This window comes from Penicillium canescens (genome assembly GCF_028828765.1).
Source record: "Penicillium canescens strain IBT 15451 chromosome Unknown utg000003l_segment0_segment0, whole genome shotgun sequence".
In the NCBI taxonomy this organism is placed as follows: domain Eukaryota; kingdom Fungi; phylum Ascomycota; class Eurotiomycetes; order Eurotiales; family Aspergillaceae; genus Penicillium; species Penicillium canescens.
Genome location: NW_026703965.1, coordinates 3363395 through 3383046, shown reverse-complemented (window position 1 = coordinate 3383046; position 19652 = coordinate 3363395). Strand labels below are relative to the sequence as shown.

The 19652-nt window shown below is 50.2% G+C and overlaps 6 protein-coding genes across 6 annotated transcripts; 5 read left to right on the top strand and 1 right to left on the bottom strand.

The window, feature by feature from the left end:
• Positions 1–3474: 3474 nt before the first annotated feature.
• N7446_004729 (ureidoglycolate hydrolase) lies at positions 3475–4275 on the top strand (the record flags this gene model as incomplete). Its single annotated transcript, XM_058513478.1, has 1 exon — positions 3475–4275. The coding sequence occupies one exon, from the start codon at positions 3475–3477 to the stop codon at positions 4273–4275; it is 801 nt and encodes a 266-aa protein (XP_058374807.1).
• A 176-nt stretch (positions 4276–4451) lies between these two features.
• N7446_004728 (mismatch repair ATPase MSH1) lies at positions 4452–7527 on the bottom strand (the record flags this gene model as incomplete). The annotated part of the gene is made up of 3 exons (XM_058513477.1): positions 4452–6190; positions 6243–7173; positions 7234–7527. 3 exons carry the CDS (start codon positions 7525–7527, stop codon positions 4452–4454), a joined length of 2964 nt encoding a protein of 987 aa, XP_058374806.1.
• A 372-nt stretch (positions 7528–7899) lies between these two features.
• On the top strand, positions 7900–14563 carry N7446_004727 (ATP-dependent RNA helicase BRR2; the record flags this gene model as incomplete). Its single annotated transcript, XM_058513476.1, has 4 exons — positions 7900–11919; positions 11967–12787; positions 12856–13983; positions 14038–14563. 4 exons carry the CDS (start codon positions 7900–7902, stop codon positions 14561–14563), a joined length of 6495 nt encoding a protein of 2164 aa, XP_058374805.1.
• A 347-nt stretch (positions 14564–14910) lies between these two features.
• N7446_004726 (oligopeptidase family protein) lies at positions 14911–17155 on the top strand (the record flags this gene model as incomplete). The annotated part of the gene is made up of 2 exons (XM_058513475.1): positions 14911–14942; positions 15031–17155. The coding sequence occupies 2 exons, from the start codon at positions 14911–14913 to the stop codon at positions 17153–17155; spliced, it is 2157 nt and encodes a 718-aa protein (XP_058374804.1).
• A 407-nt stretch (positions 17156–17562) lies between these two features.
• On the top strand, positions 17563–18207 carry N7446_004725 (uncharacterized protein; the record flags this gene model as incomplete). Its single annotated transcript, XM_058513474.1, has 1 exon — positions 17563–18207. The coding sequence occupies one exon, from the start codon at positions 17563–17565 to the stop codon at positions 18205–18207; it is 645 nt and encodes a 214-aa protein (XP_058374803.1).
• A 350-nt stretch (positions 18208–18557) lies between these two features.
• N7446_004724 (glycoside hydrolase family 43 protein) lies at positions 18558–19574 on the top strand (the record flags this gene model as incomplete). Its single annotated transcript, XM_058513473.1, has 1 exon — positions 18558–19574. One exon carries the CDS (start codon positions 18558–18560, stop codon positions 19572–19574), a length of 1017 nt encoding a protein of 338 aa, XP_058374802.1.
• Positions 19575–19652: the final 78 nt, after the last annotated feature.

Genomic DNA, 19652 nt, shown 5'->3' with positions numbered 1-19652 from the left:
ATTGTCCTGTCCAGGAGGAACTTAACAAATATGTGAACAGAGTTGAGACTTATTTACCGCGACTTGATCTTTCTACCTTCAAACCTCTACATATTCTGATTGATTAAACTTTTCCAACAGCTTTGAATTGGTACCGGATACAACACTTGTATCTACACTATCAATCGCTTCAGTAGCCTGTCAGGGATACATAGCAAACCATAACCTCTCACAGGGGCATTAGACTCTACCAGAGCAGATTCTAGTTTGAATATCTCATTTTCCAACGCCCAAGTCCAAAAATCCAAGACACGTGTGTTGAGCATGGCTATAGTTCACATACTTGACGGCCCGAAAGCTTCTGTGAGAGACCAATTGTAAGCCATAAATATCAACATCAGCGGAGTACGTATTATGATGAAGGTCAGGACTTTCTTACTCTGATAGCATTTCTTCAATGGCATACATGTAATGATTTAGATAAATTTCCCCCCAAAACAGACCTGCCTGATATTTGCGTTATGCCTCAGTGTTCCCTGATGAGTCTCCAGTTATACTTGCCACGCTGTTGGACTCATCAGAAGCCCCATTATTAGCTCTACCAGGCTGAGTGACCAGCTAACCAGTATTTCTTGGTTCTCCGTATCATCCGTGCCAACCTTGTTTATATCTGGCTACGTTATTATACTAAATTCTAACACCAAGTCCCCGTCTTCCCCATTTGGGCACTACTGCATCGAGGATGCAACTTGATGTTACATCTATATGCACGATTCAACAATTCGAACTGGATTAATAGCATTAGTCTCCACATGCAGATGATCAACATGGAGCAAACACGGTCAAGGCCCGAGATAAGAGAAAGAGGGGAAACGAGCGCCTCAATGTGTACTCTGTACGACAGTTCATTGTTCATCCTCGGCTAAAATCTCAATTTCCCTGCTATGATGTACATGAATATCTCCATTCATCTCGTGGCATCGGAACTGCGGGAAATGTTGCTATATGCTCTTTCGCTAGCCTGCTAGCCACTATGCAAAGACGAACAACGACTGCATACGTCTCCGCCTCCAGCCAATACTCTTCCTCTCACATGCCTGTCCCTTGCTAAAAGAAGAAAAGAAAGGAAATAAAAGGAAAAACAAAATTAACAATAAAAGCAAGTAATAGTTTCATATCGATCGTCCGTCCAAGTTTCCTTGTTCAGGGACATCCCCGCAGCTGTCTCCAAGGTATCCATGCACAAATGAGCTAATCCTCCAGATAAACGTCACGGTTAGAACGGAGTATAGGTCTCTCTCTCAGTTGGATGTCGGGTCTACTCGGACCCTTGATACCTAACTTGTATTAATTTACATCATCCGTGCATAATATCGTTCAGTCACGGACGAACTCACCGTATCGCCGAATATTTCCTTTCTCATCCTATTATGCACCAAAGAGCCGCATTGCTGAGGTGACAACGAGGTCAATTGGAACTTGTGGAGAATGTAGAAGGGTAGCTAAGGCTGGCTTTGTCGACCCAAGATCCTATTTCACTTAGATCGTAGTTCATGTCCCGTTGGAAGGTCGGAGAATATGTGCTGCTGTTGGAAGTTGAGTCTACATTAGTTGATAGTTCCAAATATGCGTTCAGTAGTATACTGTGGGCTAGCTTTGAGAGCTATTTGCACGGTATAGATCAAGATATAAGAAGTTATCGCACCTTTGTGTCTGACTTGAACCTGTGGCAGAGGGACCGGTAGTGCTTGACTGTACAGCGCCTGTGTTGCCTTGGGAGTTGGGGGTAGCTTGCTGTTGCGAGGATTGATTTGTAGACCTATCCATTGTTGCTAGTGAATTCAAATATGTGAACCGCTAGGCAGCCATGTGAAGTATGAAAAATGAACCAAAGAATCCAAGAACGTTCTGAGCAGGAGGATGGATGATCGTAGTTCAGCGCTCAACTTGACGGAAACATGGTGGCTTTATACCCGAGCTCGCCATTCTATATCCCAAGACAGCATCGAGACTCAACCGCTGAGGACTTAGTGTCAATCAAAGAACGGTGTGAACCTCATGCAATAGTATATTGATTGCATTAAATCCGGCATCATGCCCGGAGAAAAGGATTCCACACACCAATAGCGATTGACGCGGTCATCCCGCGCGTTTCATGGATAGGGACTGGAAGAGTGTATGATTGGCCAGCTCTTGAGCATGTGCAGAGAGTATCTGCCCAAATATTGTATCTTGTAGTTTTTTGAGCCTCATTTGGGGCAGACTTGGTCTGATTCGAGAACAAAATTTCGATCAGCAGTGGTTGCCTCGCAACTAATGCGCGAACCATCTCCAACATCTCCATGGATATTGTTGGCTTTTTAGATTATTCTCCTTTAGATCTCATATATCCTCGGGTCTGCTCATGTCCATAGACAAAGTACCCGGAAAGTACCCAACAATGCACTGGTACCCTTGACCTACCGGCTTCACGGCCAATCAGACAGTGCATCAAGCTACATAGCTACTGTCACAAACGGTTGTAGGGCAATTTGTAGTGTCAAACCCCGCACAAACTAGGATATCTTAATACAGAGCTTGCATCAAACCGTTCCGAGTTTGTGTCAATCGTTGGGTATCGATGAACCGGCATTGATGGACCGGTTGTACAAACCTAAAGACCCATCAAGGAGGTTATCCGCACATCTTAAACATCCAGTTGGAACCAATAGACGGTGACATTGGACAGGGGTGGATTTCAGTTTCATCGTCTTTGATGGCACGGATGCCATCGTGCTTGGACTCGGAGCCACTCAGAGACATACATGTGTTAAGTCGGTGAGAAGAGCGGGCTTCGACTCACGCCAATAGAAACTGGCTATGGCTGAGAACAGCTTGCTTTAGAGCTGGTGCCAGACTCTACACCGTTCGTTGCCCAATATCGAAATGATCGGTTTATGGTTTAATAACCTCGGAGTAACCTATCTTTAGAACGACTATATATACCAATGAGCTATACGCATTTCAGAACCAGGAAAAATATAGGCGCAAGAGAATACAAACCGTTACATAGAATCCCATGAGACCGATAACTAGAATGCCAACGGTCTTGATCGTCACATATAAAATGGCCGAGAATGCAGTAGTCGTACCTTAAGTCAGTCTCATCAGTTGACTGACACATAGTGGTCCTACACATAGTCTTAGCCACCAAGTCACTATATCAATAGAGAATTTGTAGTATGTTACATTAAAGACCAGTTAACGATGGCATTTTATAAGTTCCCCGAGCCCTAACTAGACATTTTATACTCGGCCCCGGCCGCTTATCGTAATTGTCTTATCGGGTCCCAGCATCACCGGAGCCCGCCGACATCTCCGCAGTTTCTCATCAACCTCAACTTCTCTTCCTTTTTATTTTAGCTGTAGACCTACCCAAGCTGAGGCGACACACATCCGAGCAATTGCCTGACACACACACTTCACCCGAGAAGACAATCGCCTCAAACCTTCATAATGGCGCCGATCCTCACCACCAACCCAAGTGTAACGCTCATCCCAGAGCCACTGACACCAATGAGCTTCGCACCATTCGGCACAGCACTAGTCTCCCCCTTACCACGCGCACTTAGCGTCGCCCCTCAACCCTCATCTCTACCTCCCAACAACCCAACGCCGGTGCTAGCAAACCAAAACTCCGCACTGAAGTACAGCCCCATCTCCCCGCTCCTCGACCGCTACACAAATGGCTGCCCAAGCGGCCAACCCGCCGAAGCACGCATGACCATGTTCTGCTGCTTCCCGCGCAAATTGCGCACTATCTATGCAGGCCGCCAGCAGGCTAGGCCTGACCAGGAGGTCTTTGACGTGCGCATTCTTGAGCGCCACCCTTTTACGAACCAGACGTTTATTCCCGTGGATTTGTCGAGTCATTCGAAGGTTGGTGAGGGTGAGGGTGAGGATGAGCCGTTGTTTTTGGTGGTTGTTGCGCCTACTTTGAAGGGTCAGACTGCTACTGCGAAGAATGAGGCTGGGGAGATGGTCACTATTCGTGACCCGCCGGATTTGGAAAATGTTAAGGCTTTTGTTGCGCGTGGTGGTCAGGCTGTTACTTATGGTGTTGGGACGTGGCATGCACCTATGGTGGTTTTGGGGAAGAGACGGGTTGATTTTGTTGTTGTGCAGTTTGTTAATGGGGTTGGGGATGAGGATTGTCAGGAGGCTGCGTTTGGGGAGGGTGTTGTTGTTAATCTTGGAAGGAAGGGTCAGCTTGGTCGGGCTGAGAAGGGCCCGGCGAAGTTGTGGTCTAAGCTGTGATTTTCGTTCGCACCTATACCAAGCATTTGTTGGTGTTCCTTGATGGACCGGTTGGCTGAAAAGAGAGGAAGGTGACTGCCAACCTTCATAAAAATTGGGTATCTGAAGCCGAAATATTGTACATGGATATATTATACATAGCACCGTGAAGGACATATATTTTTCAAACATTGATTTCAAGAACCCTGCACCGTGGGTTGATCTTCATCAGTGACGCGAGGAGATGGTGTTTCGTCCCTCATCTGCTGACGGACTCGGGTAGCCAGCTCGAGTGTTTCTTTAGGCAAACCAGCCAGCTGTGCGACCTTCAAAGCATGAGACTGGCGATTCACACCCTTTCGCAGACGATGGACGAAAGAGAAGGTACCTGTAGCTGTGTTCTTGACATCCGTACAGTACCTTGCCAAAGCCTCGAAGTCATATGTCATATCCGCAAGGGCATGGAAATGGGTGGCAAAAAGTGTGCGGGCCTGGTTGTGATTGTGTAGATGATGCAAACAAGCGAAGCTGACAGCTGTCCCATCCTCAGGAGTCGTGCCTCGACCCACTTCATCCATAATGACAAATGACTTCGGCGTAGCCTGCTTGAGAATGGCGGCCGTCTCTAACATCTCGACCATGAACGTTGACTGGTCCCGGAAGAGGTCATCCGCTGCGCCAATGCGACTGAAGATCTGATCGACGATACCGATCTCGGCATAAGCTGCAGGTACGAATGACCCGACCTGCGCGAGAATTGTGATCAATGCGTTCTGTCGTAAGAATGTACTTTTGCCGGCCATGTTAGGGCCAGTGATGAGCCAGATACGCTCGGAATCACCCAAGAAGCAGTCGTTGCTCACAAAAGATCGGCCTTGTTCCTCTAGACCTAGTTTGACGGTTGGATGCCTGCCTCCGACAATCTTGTGACAGACGCCGTCATTGAGAATTGGCCGCACCATTTGTTGTTCTCGAGCTAGAATCGCGAATGAACAACTAACATCCAGTTCATCCATGACAGCAGCGTTTCGGCGAATCTTGACTAGATTCAAGATCACTTCGCGGCGGAGATGCTGGAAAATTGTCTGCTCTTCTTGACGAATTCGGATCTTGACTTGGTCCATCTGAGCGCCTAGATCTGACCAGGCTGGTAGATAGAAGGACCGCGTGGATTTGGTGGATGAGACATTTCGAGTAACGCCCAAGTCTTCCAAGGACTCCTGGGATATCTTGGCCCCTTTGACGTGGCATATGTGGCCCAAGCCGGGTGTCCATTTGAGGGTCAAGGCTGATGATCCAACCGAGTCGCGGAGCAGTTGTGTTAATGAAACCTTTTCGTCACCCAGTCGTTCTAGTTCCGTATGAAGAGCGTTGAGGTTCTTGCTTGCATCACGTCTCATAATCCAAGTATCGACAGGACCGGATTCAGTATCAGTTACCGCAGTTCGATCACTGCTTTTTGACCTGACCTTTTTCGGTAGGCTTTCGAGCTCGCCGGGCGTGCCTTCATCGAGAGTTACCTTTTGCGCCAAACTGGCTGCGTCAGCAGCGGTACTGTCCTCAATGCGTTGCTTTTGCATCAATCCTTCTTCGTCAATAGCGGCAAGAATTTTCTCAGCCAACGCAATGGGTCCATCAAGACACAACCGTGAGATCATAATCGTCACGCTATTTTTGAGGTCAACGCTCGAAATTGGAGTTTTGCTGTGGTCCAAGAGAACTTGTCTGACTTCCTTCGAAGCCTCGATAGCCCGAGATAGACAGATCAAGTCATCTGGATCTCCTTTTCCAAGGGCGAATTTCTGGACCAAGCGTTGTGCATCATAGCTGCGTTTCAGTAGTTGAACCACGCCGTCACGAAGCTCCTCAGATTCCATGAAGACTGAGACTAGGTCCAGACGCTCGTTAATGATCTTCAAAGATGTAGATGGTGAGGCTGTGTAGCATGTTAGCACATGAAGAAAGGCCGAAGAACAATTTATACATACTGAGTCTGTCTCGCAGAAGGCGTGAGCCACTTTTCGTTGAAGTCCTTTTAACAGCATGGAGAAGGCTTCCCTTGCCAAACCCATCTCTTGCTGTTTCTAAGATCTCAAGACCACTCAGACTATTACGATCGATACTCATTGATTCATTCAGATGTCTTCGACAAGGAGGCTGAAGCTTGAGATTCGATCCTTGCAGTTGCACTCGAATGTACTTGAGTAGGCTGTATCCAGCTGCTACTTCTTCCGGTGTGAAGGACGCACGATCATCCTCAGGAACGGGAGCCTCGAGCATGGTATCCCATTCAGACACTGGTTCGAATGTCCCGGGGAACTGAAAGAAAGTGACTAGGCGATGATCGTGCCCAACTAGCAATTGTAATTCATGCCCGATGAGATCTTTTACATTCTGATCTACCAGAATTTCACGGGCTCCAATTCGCGCAATTGCAGATGGAAGCATTTGGGTTGTTGTGAGCTGGGTGAAGAAATCGCCGGTCGAAAGATCCAGCCACGACAACCCTACCTGTTGAGGTATAGATGACAATATGTGTTGATGGGATGACTGGGCATCGCTATCAGCATGCTGTTTTAGCTTCGATTCCATAGCCGGAACGTCCAAGTAAATGGCCAATAAGAAATTATGTTCGGAGGGTTCAATAAACTTCTCATCAATCAGCGTACCAGGAGTGACGACTCTGGCCACCTTCCGATCAAACAGAAGGCCGCCTGGGTGCGCCTTTCCCTCTGCATTGAGAGCAAATTCCTCGCTGATAGCCACATACTTGTTGAGATCTTGGACAAGCATCTTCAGGAAACGGTCGAGCTGGAAAAAAGGAAAGCCAGCCATGGGAACTGGCCCGGCGTTGGTCTTTTTGGTCGCAAGTTTTAAGCCAAGGGATGATGCCAATTCTTCTGCTTGCTCAAAATATAGCTAGAAAACATTCTTTAAGCATACAGCTTTACTGGAAATCATGAGTTCTCATTCTCGTACCTCGTAGAAGCCCCCGACTCTGGTCAAAATGACGCAGTTCTTGAATGCTTGCATATTGTTTCGGTGCCCTTGTACCACAGTCGGATATTGAGGAGCTTCGTCCACTCCATTATCGTATGCCTCGAGCTTCAAGACTCCTTGAGGGAGGTCTTTCAATTTGACAGTTGTTTTACGCTTTGCGCCTCGTATGGGGACTTTCGGGTCTGTAGACACGCGTGGGTGGACTGAGGGACGACGCGCATGATGGCAGATGGACCGGTGTATTTGGCAACGATAGGACGGACATATTGACATTACAGCTGGTCTCAAACTGACCGATGTCAGAAAAATAGACAAGCCATGTAGACGCATTGTTGCGCGCTCCAAATTGTCTTGAGCGGCAGAACCACAAAAGCTCCCCTCCTTCCGCCTTCGCCACGAAATCTTCCCGAGCTTCTCTCCTTGGCTTCACATATCTACATCAACCCTGGCTATTATATTTCTCACAAATACCGTGACTTGCGGAAGGAGGATGAGCCAGGTTTGTGAGACCATCTGAAGTTCTATTAATTGCCGACATTTTTCGTGTCTCGGCGCGGCCTGAATCTCGACCTCCGCGCCCAGGCAGATTTGTCGCAACCTTTCTTTCTCTTTTGTCGTTTTTCGTGAAGCCACACAACCACCAAGATGGCGGACCAAAATATCTCCCAGTATAAGTACTCGGCGATGTCCAACCTGGTTCTCCAGGCGGACCGTCGTTTTATCAGTCGCACCCATGACGAACCGACTGGAGACCCGGAGTCTCTCGCGGGTCGCATTGGGATCCGAGAGATGGGTGGACGAGTAGCGCGTGACAATGCGCCCAAATCAAAGAAGACAGGCCCTACAGACCTCGAGCGAGGTGCCATTGGTGAGGGTGAAGATGTGCTTTTACGTGAACAGAAAAAACGCCAACGCGGCCAACCGGCACAATTACGGGGCCAAGGAATCCTTTCAGCAGCCGATGCCTTCGTCGAAGGCCTGAAATACCGACCTCGGACACCCGCTACACGAGCCACCTACGACCTTATTCTCACAATTACCGGAAGCCACCTTGGCGATGTCCCTCACGAAGTCGTCCGAAGTGCCGCCGATGCTGTCTTGGAGCTTCTCAAGGATGAAGAGATGAAGGATTTCGATAAAAAGAAGGAGATCGACGATCTTTTGGGAACCTCCATGAACCCGAAGGAGTTCAACGAGCTCGTGAACGTGGGCAAAAAAATTACAGACTACGATGCCCAGGATGAAGATGAAGAAATGGACGGCGGCCTAGACGAAGCGGGTGGCGAACTCGATGAACGCCAAGGTGTTGCCGTAGTCTTCGACGAAGAAGACGAGGATGATGAGCGCACAGGAACTGTGGACGAAATCCGGGACGAAGACAGTGACGAAGACGAAGCGGATGAACAAGATCAGCCAGAAGCCGACGACGTTCCAGCTGCTCAGGATGCCGAAGAGGGCGATGAAATGGTCATTGATGGAGGTCTGGGTAAAACGGATATGGACGGCGACAAGACTGGATTAACCGTTTCAGCCCGCGAAATTGACGCCTACTGGTTGCAGCGCCAGATCGGTGCTCTCTACACAGATGCGCACATCCAACACGAGAAGGCCGGCGAGGCCCTCGAAATTCTCGGTGCCAAGGACGAAGATGGAACACCTAGATCCTTGCGCGACGTTGAAAACGACCTGATGGAGCTTTTCGACTATGACCACCCCGACCTGGTTGCGAAGCTGGTCACCAACCGCGACAAAGCCGTTTGGGTTACGCGCTGGAGACGAGTCGCCGAGGACACCGATGCTCGCAATCTCGTGGAAATTGAGATGGTCGAAGCCGGACAGCGCGCCATCCTTGACGAAATTCGCGGCAAAGAAGCTCGCGATGACCTCGCCGAACGTCCCGATAAGAAAATGAAGTTCGACTTGATGGATGTTGATGTTCCTTCAGGCCCCACGCCAGACCAAAAGACCACCGAGGGTGGACAAACTGGCCCTCTTCAGCCCAAGAGAACTATCAACTTGGAGAATCTTGTCTTCCATCAAGGCAACCACCTTATGACCAACCCTAATGTCAAGCTTCCCCAAGGCTCAACTAAGCGTACCTTCAAGGGCTACGAAGAAATTCATGTGCCACCCCCCAAGGCCAAAAAGGAAGCTGGAGAGAAGAATATTCCTACCACAGAGCTGCCTGAATGGGCTCGTGTTGGGTTTGGAACCTCCAAGGAACTCAACCGGGTGCAGACAAAGTGCTACCCTTCAGCGTTCCACGATGATGGCAACATGCTTGTCTGTGCTCCTACAGGTTCCGGAAAGACCAACGTCGCTATGCTTACAATTCTTCGGGAGATTGGGAAAAACCGCAATTCCGAAACCGGAGAGATCATGCTCGATGACTTCAAGATTGTGTACATCTCTCCGTTGAAGGCTTTGGTACAAGAACAGGTTGGAAACCTCGGCAAGCGTCTTGAGCCTTATGGTATCCGTGTGTCTGAGCTTACAGGTGATCGTCAACTCACCAAGCAACAAATTGCCGACACCCAGATCATTGTCACCACCCCCGAGAAGTTCGACGTTATCACCAGAAAGGCATCTGAGACCAGCTACACCAAGCTTGTTCGCCTGGTAATCATTGATGAGATTCATCTTCTCCACGATGATCGTGGTCCCGTCATTGAGAGCATCGTCAGTCGAACCATTCGCAGAGTCGAGCAGACTGGAGACCCAGTGCGTATTGTCGGTCTCAGTGCTACTCTCCCCAACTATCGCGATGTGGGAAGCTTCCTGCGTGCCGATCCTGTCAAGGGCATATTCCACTTCGATGGCACATATCGTCCTTGCCCTCTTAAGCAGGAGTTCATTGGTGTCACTGAAAAGAAGGCCATTAAGCAGTTGAAGACGATGAACGACATTTGCTACACCAAGGTTATGGAGCAGGTCGGACAACGTCGCAACCAAATGCTGATTTTCGTGCACTCCCGAAAGGAAACAGCCAAAACAGCCAAGTACATCAGGGATAAGGCCCTTGAGAATGAAACCATTGGACAGATCCTGCGCAGTGACGCTGCCAGCCGTGCCATTCTCTCCGAGGAAGCTGATTCAGTTGATGATGCTGGACTCAAGGACCTCATGCCGTACGGCTTCGGTATTCACCATGCCGGTTTGAGTCTTGCGGATCGTGATTCCGTTCAGGCCCTCTTCGCCGATGGAAGTATCCAGGTCCTCGTCTGTACCGCGACACTCGCTTGGGGTGTCAACCTTCCCGCTCACACCGTTATCATCAAGGGAACTCAGGTCTACTCTCCCGAGAAGGGTAGCTGGGTTGAGTTGAGTCCGCAGGACGTTCTCCAGATGCTTGGACGTGCTGGTAGACCCCAGTACGATACATTCGGTGAGGGTATCATTATCACATCGCAATCCGAGATTCAATACTATCTCTCGCTCATGAACCAGCAACTACCAATCGAGTCACAGCTGATGAGCAAGCTGGCTGATAATTTGAATGCCGAGATTGTGCTTGGTAATGTTCGTACTCGTGATGAAGGTGTGGAATGGCTAGGATACACCTACCTTTATGTCCGAATGCTTCGTTCGCCTGGTCTGTACAGTGTTGGCGCCGACTACCAGAATGATGACGCACTGGAACAAAAGCGAGTGGATCTCATCCACTCCGCTGCTGCTGTTCTTGAGAAAGCCGGTCTCGTCAAGTATGAGAAGAAGACCGGACGTCTCCAGTCGACTGAGCTTGGACGTATCTCCTCTCACTACTACATTGGTCACAACTCGATGTTGACCTACGCTCAACACCTACAACCCTCTATCACGACCATTGAGCTGTTCCGCATCTTCGCTCTGAGTGACGAATTTAAGTACATCCCCGTTCGCCAGGATGAGAAGCTTGAGCTTGGAAAGCTCTTGGGCCGTGTACCCGTCCCCGTCAAGGAAACCATTGACGAACCCCATGCAAAGATCAACGTCCTCCTGCAGGCTTACATCTCCCGACTCAAGCTCGATGGGCTTGCGCTGATGGCTGACATGGTTTACGTGACACAGTCGGCCGGACGTATCATTCGGGCCCTCTTCGAGATATGCTTGAAGAAGGGCTGGTCATCTGTTGCTAAGACTGCACTCGATCTTTGCAAGATGGCTGAGAAGCGCATGTGGCCGACCATGTCCCCCCTTCGTCAATTCCAGCATTGCCCAAGAGACGTTCTGCAGAAGGCTGAACGGATTGATGTGCCTTGGGGCAGCTATTTCGACCTGGACCCTCCCCGCATGGGTGAGCTCCTTGGTATGCCCAAGGCCGGACGTGTTGTGTGTGACTTGGTTTCCAAGTTCCCTCGACTCGAGGTTCAGGCTCAAGTGCAGCCCATCACCCGGTCTATGCTGCGCGTTGAGTTGACCATTTCGCCCAACTTCGTTTGGGATGATGATGTACACGGCAACGCGCAAGACTTTTGGATCATCGTTGAAGATTGTGACGGAGAAGAGATCTTGTTCCACGATCGCTTCTTGCTTCGGGGTGAATTCGCCAAATCTGAAATGAATGAACATCTTGTCGAATTCACTGTTCCAGTCACAGAGCCCATGCCACCCAACTACTTCATCTCTCTGGTGTCCGACCGATGGATGCATTCTGAGACCAAAATTGCCGTGTCCTTCCAGAAGCTTGTTCTCCCTGAGCGCTTCCTCCCCACACACCTTTGCTGGATATGCAGCGTGCACCAGTCAAAGCACTGAAGCGCGACGACTACCAAGCTCTCTATCCCAACTGGCAGCATTTCAACAAGATCCAATCTCAGGTCTTCAAGTCAGTCTTCGACACTGATGATAATGTCTTCATTGGTGCTCCTGTAGGAAGTGGCAAGACAGTTTGCGCTGAGTTGGCCCTGCTCCGGCACTGGTCCACCAGGGAGGGCGGTCGTGCAGTCTATCTCGCTCCCTTCCAAGAGCTGGTCGACCTCCGACTTGCTGATTGGCAGAAGCGCTTTAGTGCACTTGACGGAGGCAAGACGATTGTCAAGCTGACAGGCGAAACCACAGCCGACCTGAAACTCCTTGAGCAGGCTGATCTTGTCCTTGCCACTCCTCCTCAATGGGATGTGTTGTCCCGCCAGTGGCAGCGCCGCAAGAACATCCAGACAGTGCAATTGTTCATCCCCGACGAGCTCCACATGCTCGGCGGCTACGGTGGATATGTGTACGAAGTGGTTGTTTCTCGTATGCACTACATTGCTCTTCAGACCGAAAACGAGATGCGCATTGTTGGTCTCAGTGTGCCTCTTTCTAACGCTCGGGATATTGGAGAGTGGATTGGTGCCAACAAGCACACCATCTACAACTTCAGCCCGCATGCCCGTCCTGTGCCTCTCGAGCTTCATCTCCAGTCCTTCACCATTCCTCACTTCCCCTCACTTATGCTCGCCATGGCTCGTCCGGCCTATCAATCGATCCTGCAGCTTTCGCCCGATAAGCCTGCTCTGGTTTTCGTCCCTAGCCGTAAGCAGGTTCGTGCGACCGCCATGGACCTTCTTTCGGCGTGTGCTATCGACGACAATGAGGATCGCTTCCTGAACGCCGATGTTGAAGAGCTCGCCCCCTTCTTAGCCGTGTCCATGAGCAGACCCTTGCCACGTCGCTTTCTCACGGTATTGGCTACTACCATGAGGCCCTTACTGCCACCGACAAGCGCATTGTCTCGCACCTGTTCAGCATCGGTGCGATTCAAGTGATGTTGGCCTCTAGGGACGTGTGTTGGGAATTAGACATCACAGCTCATCTGGTCATCGTTATGAATACTCAATTCTTTGATGGCCGTGAGCATCGCTACATCGACTACCCCATCAGCGAAATTTTGCAGATGTTTGGCAAAGCATCTCGTCCAGGCCAGGACAAGCTTGGTCGAGGTGTTCTTATGGTGCCCGCTGTCAAGCGTGACTACTACAAGAAGTTCCTCAACGAGGCCTTGCCGGTCGAGAGTCATTTGCAGGTTTACCTGCACGATGCCTTTGTGACCGAAGCAAGCACAAGGACCATCTCCTCCACGCAAGATGCGGTTGATTGGATGACATATACCTATTTCTATCGCCGTCTTCTTGCAAATCCCAGCTTCTACGGTCTCAGTGATGTCAGCCACGAGGGTCTCAGCACCTTCCTGTCAGAGCTTGTGGAGAACACATTGAAGGAGCTGTCTGAAGCCAAGATTATCGACCTTGATGAGGAAGATGACAGCGTTTCGCCTCTGAATGCCGCTATGATTGGAGCTTACTACAATATCTCCTTCATTACTATGCAGACCTTCCTGTTGTCTCTTTCAGCCCGCACCAAGCTCAAGGGTATCTTGGAGATTGTCACTTCGGCGACCGAGTTCGAATCGATTCAGATGCGGCGTCATGAGGCTCACATTCTCCGCCGCGTATATGACCGTTGTCCCGTTAAGATGGCCGAGGTCTCCTTTGACTCGCCGCACTTCAAGGCATTTGTTCTCCTTCAGGCCCACTTCTCGCGCATGCAGCTTCCTCTTGATCTGGCCAAGGATCAGGAAGACATTATCCGCAAGGTTCTCAACCTGCTCAGCGCATGTGTGGACGTCCTCTCATCCGAGGGCCATCTTAACGCCATGAACGCCATGGAGTTGTCACAGATGGTGGTCCAGGCCATGTGGGACCGGGACAGCCCTCTGAAGCAGATCCCCCACTTCACACCGGAGGTCATCAAGGTGGCCAACGAATACAAGTATGTATCAACAAGCAGTTCTCTACAAACATTTACTAACCTACCTTCGTGCAGGATCAATGATATCTTTGAATTCATGGAGGCCATGGACCCATCTGAGAACAAAGACTACGCTACGCTGGTGAAGCGCCTCGGTCTCGACAACAAACAGTTGGCGCAAGCTGCGGCTTTCACCAACGAGAAGTACCCCAACATTGAGCTTGACTTCCAAGTCGAAGATCCTGACAGCATCACTTCGGGCGAGCCCTCGTACCTCAAAGTCAAGATCGAGCGCGACCTTGAAGAGGATGAAGAACCCGATACCACTGTCCACGCACCCTTCTATCCAAGCCAGAAGATGGAGAACTGGTGGCTGGTCGTTGGTGACGAGAAGACGAAGAGCCTGCTCGCCATCAAGCGTGTTACGATCGGTCGAAAGCTGGAGCTGCGTCTGGAGTATGTGGTTCCCACACCTGGAGACCATGAGTTGACCCTCTACCTCATGAGTGACAGCTACGTCGGCGTGGATCAGGCACCCACGTTCAACGTGACTGCGGCGGAGGGTATGGATGAGGATGAAAGCGAGGAGGAAGAAGAGTAAATGTTTTTGGCATGCGTGTAATAATAGTTGTGTTTTGGGTAGGATACAATGGTGTTCTCTATTCTCCATTCTCTATTTTACTTCAGTAGTTGTTCTCAAAGGAATGCAGGGCATGACGCTTAACCCGATCAGGGCTCACCGATAACCCCCGCATGATCAGGTCCCCAACCTCCCCTTCTCCAACTCTCTCATCACATTACATCTCATCTACCTGTCTCAATCATATCATCTTTGTCTTCTGTGTAGTGCATACTTTAACACACTCCTCTCAATATTCCAATTTAACTTACTTTGACACCCTGGGAGCTCTCCAAGCTACCTATCTGATCTCCTCACCGTGAGCTGATATGGCCATTCGTTCCATGAAGTTCACTCCTGAGTAAGTAGATTTTGTCTGCTTCGGAAGGTTGTCTAAATCAGCTTTTATGCACACCGCTTGATCATTGGACAGATGCTAACATCTTCAGGGTTCTGCTTGGTGCACCCCGACGGTCCTCAGCCGTCCCCAACGCAGCTGGCACCCTCGCAGTCTATACCCAGACATCCTACTCCTTCGAGTCTCACTCCAAGGCAAATGAGATCCGCGTCATTGAAATCGATTCTGGTCGATCTGCCCTCATCACCAATGACCCCGGCGCCAGCAACCCGCAATGGCTAGACACTAGCGACCAACTAGTCTGGCTCAAGTCCAAAGCGAACGGGAACACGAGCTTTATCATTGGCGATGCTCGTCAGGCCGACAACACATACACCGCAGGCACATTGCCAGGTCCAGTCTCAGACCTGAAATTGACCCTCATCGAGCCCGGCAGGATCGGCTTCGCTGTGACAGGCAAAGCCAATCCCGATGGATCGCTATACAACCCCCACGATGCGAAGAAGCCATACACAACCGGCAAGCTATACACATCCCTCTTTGTCCGACACTGGGATTCGTATGTCGAGCCCCAGAAGAACTCCATTTGGTATGGTGTTCTGGAGCGGGCGCCTCTGTCGCCAGCCCGCAGACAAGCTGGCAAGTACTCTGTCTCGGGCCTTACAAACTTGATTCAGGTGTCTGGATTGGCGGGTGTTGAGTCGCCTATCCCCCCGTTTGGTGGTACTGGTGACTTCGATATCAGCCCGTCGGCAATTGTGTTTATTGCCAAGGATCCGGATCTCAACCCAGCTACTCATACCTCTTGCTCATGCTATTATGCTCCCATGTTCTCGTGGACTAGCATGAGTGTGCCTGATGCGAAGATCTGCAAGGTCTCCGGTCTTCAGGGAGCGATGTCGTCCCCCGTCCTTAACTCAGATGGTAGCTCCATTGCGCTTCTGGCTATGCGTGAAGATGGCTACGAGTCTGATAAGAATCGGATTCTGTATGTCCCTAACCCGTGGGACGGAAACATGATTGAGATCTTCGAGTCGGCCAATGGCGAAGGACTTTGGAACCTTAGTCCTTCAGCCGTGTCGTTCTCCCAGGATGACAAGTCGTTGATCCTTGTTGCCGAGGAGATCGGCCGCGGTGTCCTTTACCAGCTTCCTTTGGACAATGCGCAAAAGGTCAAGCCAGACTCACTGAAGAGGCTGACCCGCTGTGGATTCGTGAACGACGCTGTTCCCGCAGCTGCCAACTCTTCCAAGCTGTTCTTGTCTAGCAGCAGTTTGGTTGATAACAGCCTGTGGACGATCATTGATCCAGCATGCCCAGACGACATCCAAGTGGTGTCATCAAACGGCCGAGGTGGTGCTGCATTTGGTCTGACTCCAGCTCAGGTCGATGAGATCTGGTTCAGAGGAGCTGAAGACCACCCCATTCACGCATTTGTTGTAAAACCCTCCAACTTTAAACCCGGGGAGAAGTATCCGCTCGCCTATCTGATTCACGGTGGACCCCAGGGCGCTTGGAACGACCAGTGGAGCACCCGCTGGAATCCCGCTGTTTTCGCAGAACAGGGTTACGTCGTGATCACACCCAATCCGACTGGCAGCACCGGCTACGGTCAGCCCTTCACTGATGGCATTAAAGGCCAGTGGGGTGGTCGACCCTACGAGGATCTAGTGAGGGGCTTCGAGCACATCGAACAGCACCTTGATTACGTCGACACCTCTCGCGCAGTCGCCTTAGGTGCCTCGTATGGTGGCTACATGATGAACTGGATCCAGGGTCACCCACTAGGCCGCAAATTCAAGGCGCTCGTAACCCACGACGGTGTGTTCAGCATGACGTCCCAACTAGCCAGTGAGGAGCAATACTTCCCTCTACATGACCTGAAGGGACCCATCTGGAAGGTCCCCGAGAACTGGGCGAAGTGGGATCCGTCGCGCTTCACTGAAAACTGGCAGACGCCTCATTTGGTCATCCACAACGAGCTTGATTACCGCCTGACCATCGCCGAGGGTCTGGCTGCGTTTAACGTACTCCAAATGCGTGGTGTCGAGAGCGCATTCCTGACTTTCCCCGATGAGAACCACTGGGTTCTGAATCCCGAGAACTCGCTCCTCTGGCACCGGACCGTGCTGAACTGGATCAACAAGTACGTGGGTCTTCCCGCCGTGTCAGAGGAGCCGGATCTTTCACTCGGGGTGGCCAATATGTCTATCTGATCAGACACTTCTTTGACGTTATTTATTATTGGACATGAAACGTATATAATAGACGCTATAGGGACCTGGATGGGATTGTTCTTTTCTTAGCAACAAAGCACAGCGCCAAACGGAGCTCTGGTTGAAAGTCGGTTCTATTGCGATTCAAGAGAACGATGTCTCTGTCACTCAAAGAGAAATTGTTTCAAAGCGTTTCATCTTATTGTTAAGCATCTCTGTTTGTTCGGACAATCGCATGCTTCTCTTCTGTCTTTCACATATATAAGCGCTGTTCCCCTCGAGTAGATTCTCTTTCCTCAGACTCATCTATATACCGTACAAGAATTAGCATCACCAACTTGTCAACTTGAGATCAGGTCACATCCATCTGAAATACACATCACACCACATCCAACGCCAACATCCAAATGCTCAAAGACACAATGGAACGACGCAACTCAACAACAAGCCCCATCTCCCCATCCTCACCAACAAACTTCCTCCCCCAAAACATCGCAGACCTCCTCTCAACAACAACCCCCCAACACCAATCAAACCAAGTCCACCCAAACTTCCGCCCCCTAATCCACCACCTCCAACAGCGCCTCAAACCGTTAGTCTCAGTAACAACCGACAAAACCCACCCAGATTTCCCCACGACCCTCCTAGCCTACAACCTCCTCACAATGGAGCAAGTCGACAACCTCGCCCGCCACTTCCACCAGGTCTGGCCTCCTCTCCCTCACTCTGGTGATTATCCTGTTCCTATTAGACCTTGGCTGGGTACGCCTGGAGAGAGGGACGTTGATCTTGAGACGAGAAGGAGGAGGATTGGGAGATTTATTGGACTACGGGGTTGTGAGTCGCCTGTTCGGGAGGGGTTTGAGGGGGAGTTGGATGAGACGGATGTTGATGAGATTGTGATGGTCGGGGATGGAAATGGGGAATCTGGGGATGTGGCGTTGGAGATGGAGGAGTCGGAAAGGGAGATGCTTGATCGGATGGAGAGGGAGTGGCAGGAAGGGCTTGGGAGGGAGTATGAGAGTCAGGGGCATCTTTGGAATTTGAAGTGAGGGTTATTTGTACGTCCTGGGGTGTATTGTATGTAGATTTGTATTTCTAGGAATCGCATAAGTGATAGCATATCGAATGTGGAATATTGAATATCCAAGACATCACCCTGGCCAAGACGGAGCATGCGCCGCTTTGTTTCTTTTAGCCGGCGGTTAAAGATGAATAGCGGGATAGATAAGTTGTAGCCTATATTTACTATATTTGAGGCTATATCTGAGGCTATATAGTCTGTATCTAGTGTTGTCCTCCGGAGTAATTAATTATTATTTCATTATATCTCTACTACCCAGATCCAGCCTTAACTATACAATCCCACCACCACACCAGACTACACTACACCAACGACATAATGTCCAAACCACTCGTCTCACACATCTACACGGCAGACCCTTCAGCCCACGTCTTCAACAACAAACTCTACATCTACCCCTCCCACGACCGCGAAACAGACATCGCCTTCAACGACAATGGCGACCAATACGACATGGCCGACTACCACGTCCTCTCAATGTCCGAAATCAATGGCCCAGTAACAGACCACGGCGTCGTGCTCCGCGACAAAGATATCCCCTGGGTCTCGAAACAGCTTTGGGCGCCCGACGCAGCAGCCAAGAACGGGAAATTCTATCTCTTCTTCCCGGCTCGGGACCACGACGGCATTTTCAGGATTGGTGTGGCTGTGTCGGATAAACCTGAAGGGCCTTTCGTGCCGCAGAGTAATTTCCTTGAGGGAAGTTATAGTATCGACCCGGCTGTTTTTGTCGATGAGGAAGCTGGCGGTGAAGCGTATTTGTATATCGGTGGGATTTGGGGTGGACAGTTACAATGCTGGGTTGAAGAAGAGGGAAATGGAAATGACTCTGAGTGCGGAGAGAAGAAACTCGTCTTCGATGCCTCGAAATCAGGTCCCCAAGAACCATCTGGTGAAGGTGTCCTCGCTCTCTGTCCGCGCGTTGCACAGTTATCAGATGATATGTTGAGTCTCACGACGCCGGTGCGTGAACTCCAGATTCTGGCTCCCGAGACGGGAATGCCTATTCTTGCTGATGATCATGAACGGCGCTTCTTTGAGGCTGCGTGGATGCATCGCTATAATGGGACGTACTATTTCTCGTATTCGACGGGTGATACGCATTTCCTGGTTTATGCGACTGGAAAGTCGCCTTGGGGGCCTTTTACGTATCGGGGGAAGATTCTTGATCCTGTGCTTGGTTGGACGACGCATCATTCTATTGTTGAGTTTCAGGGGAAATGGTATTTGTTTTATCATGATTGCGAGTTGTCTGAGGGAGTTGATCATTTGAGGTCTGTTAAGGTCAGGGAGATTGTTTACGATGAGGAAGGGGACATTCATCTTGCGCAGTGATTGTTATAGTAGGATGTGGGAATTAGAATTGAGGAATATTAGGTGGTGTTTCCGTTGAATTTGATAGCGACTGTCTGT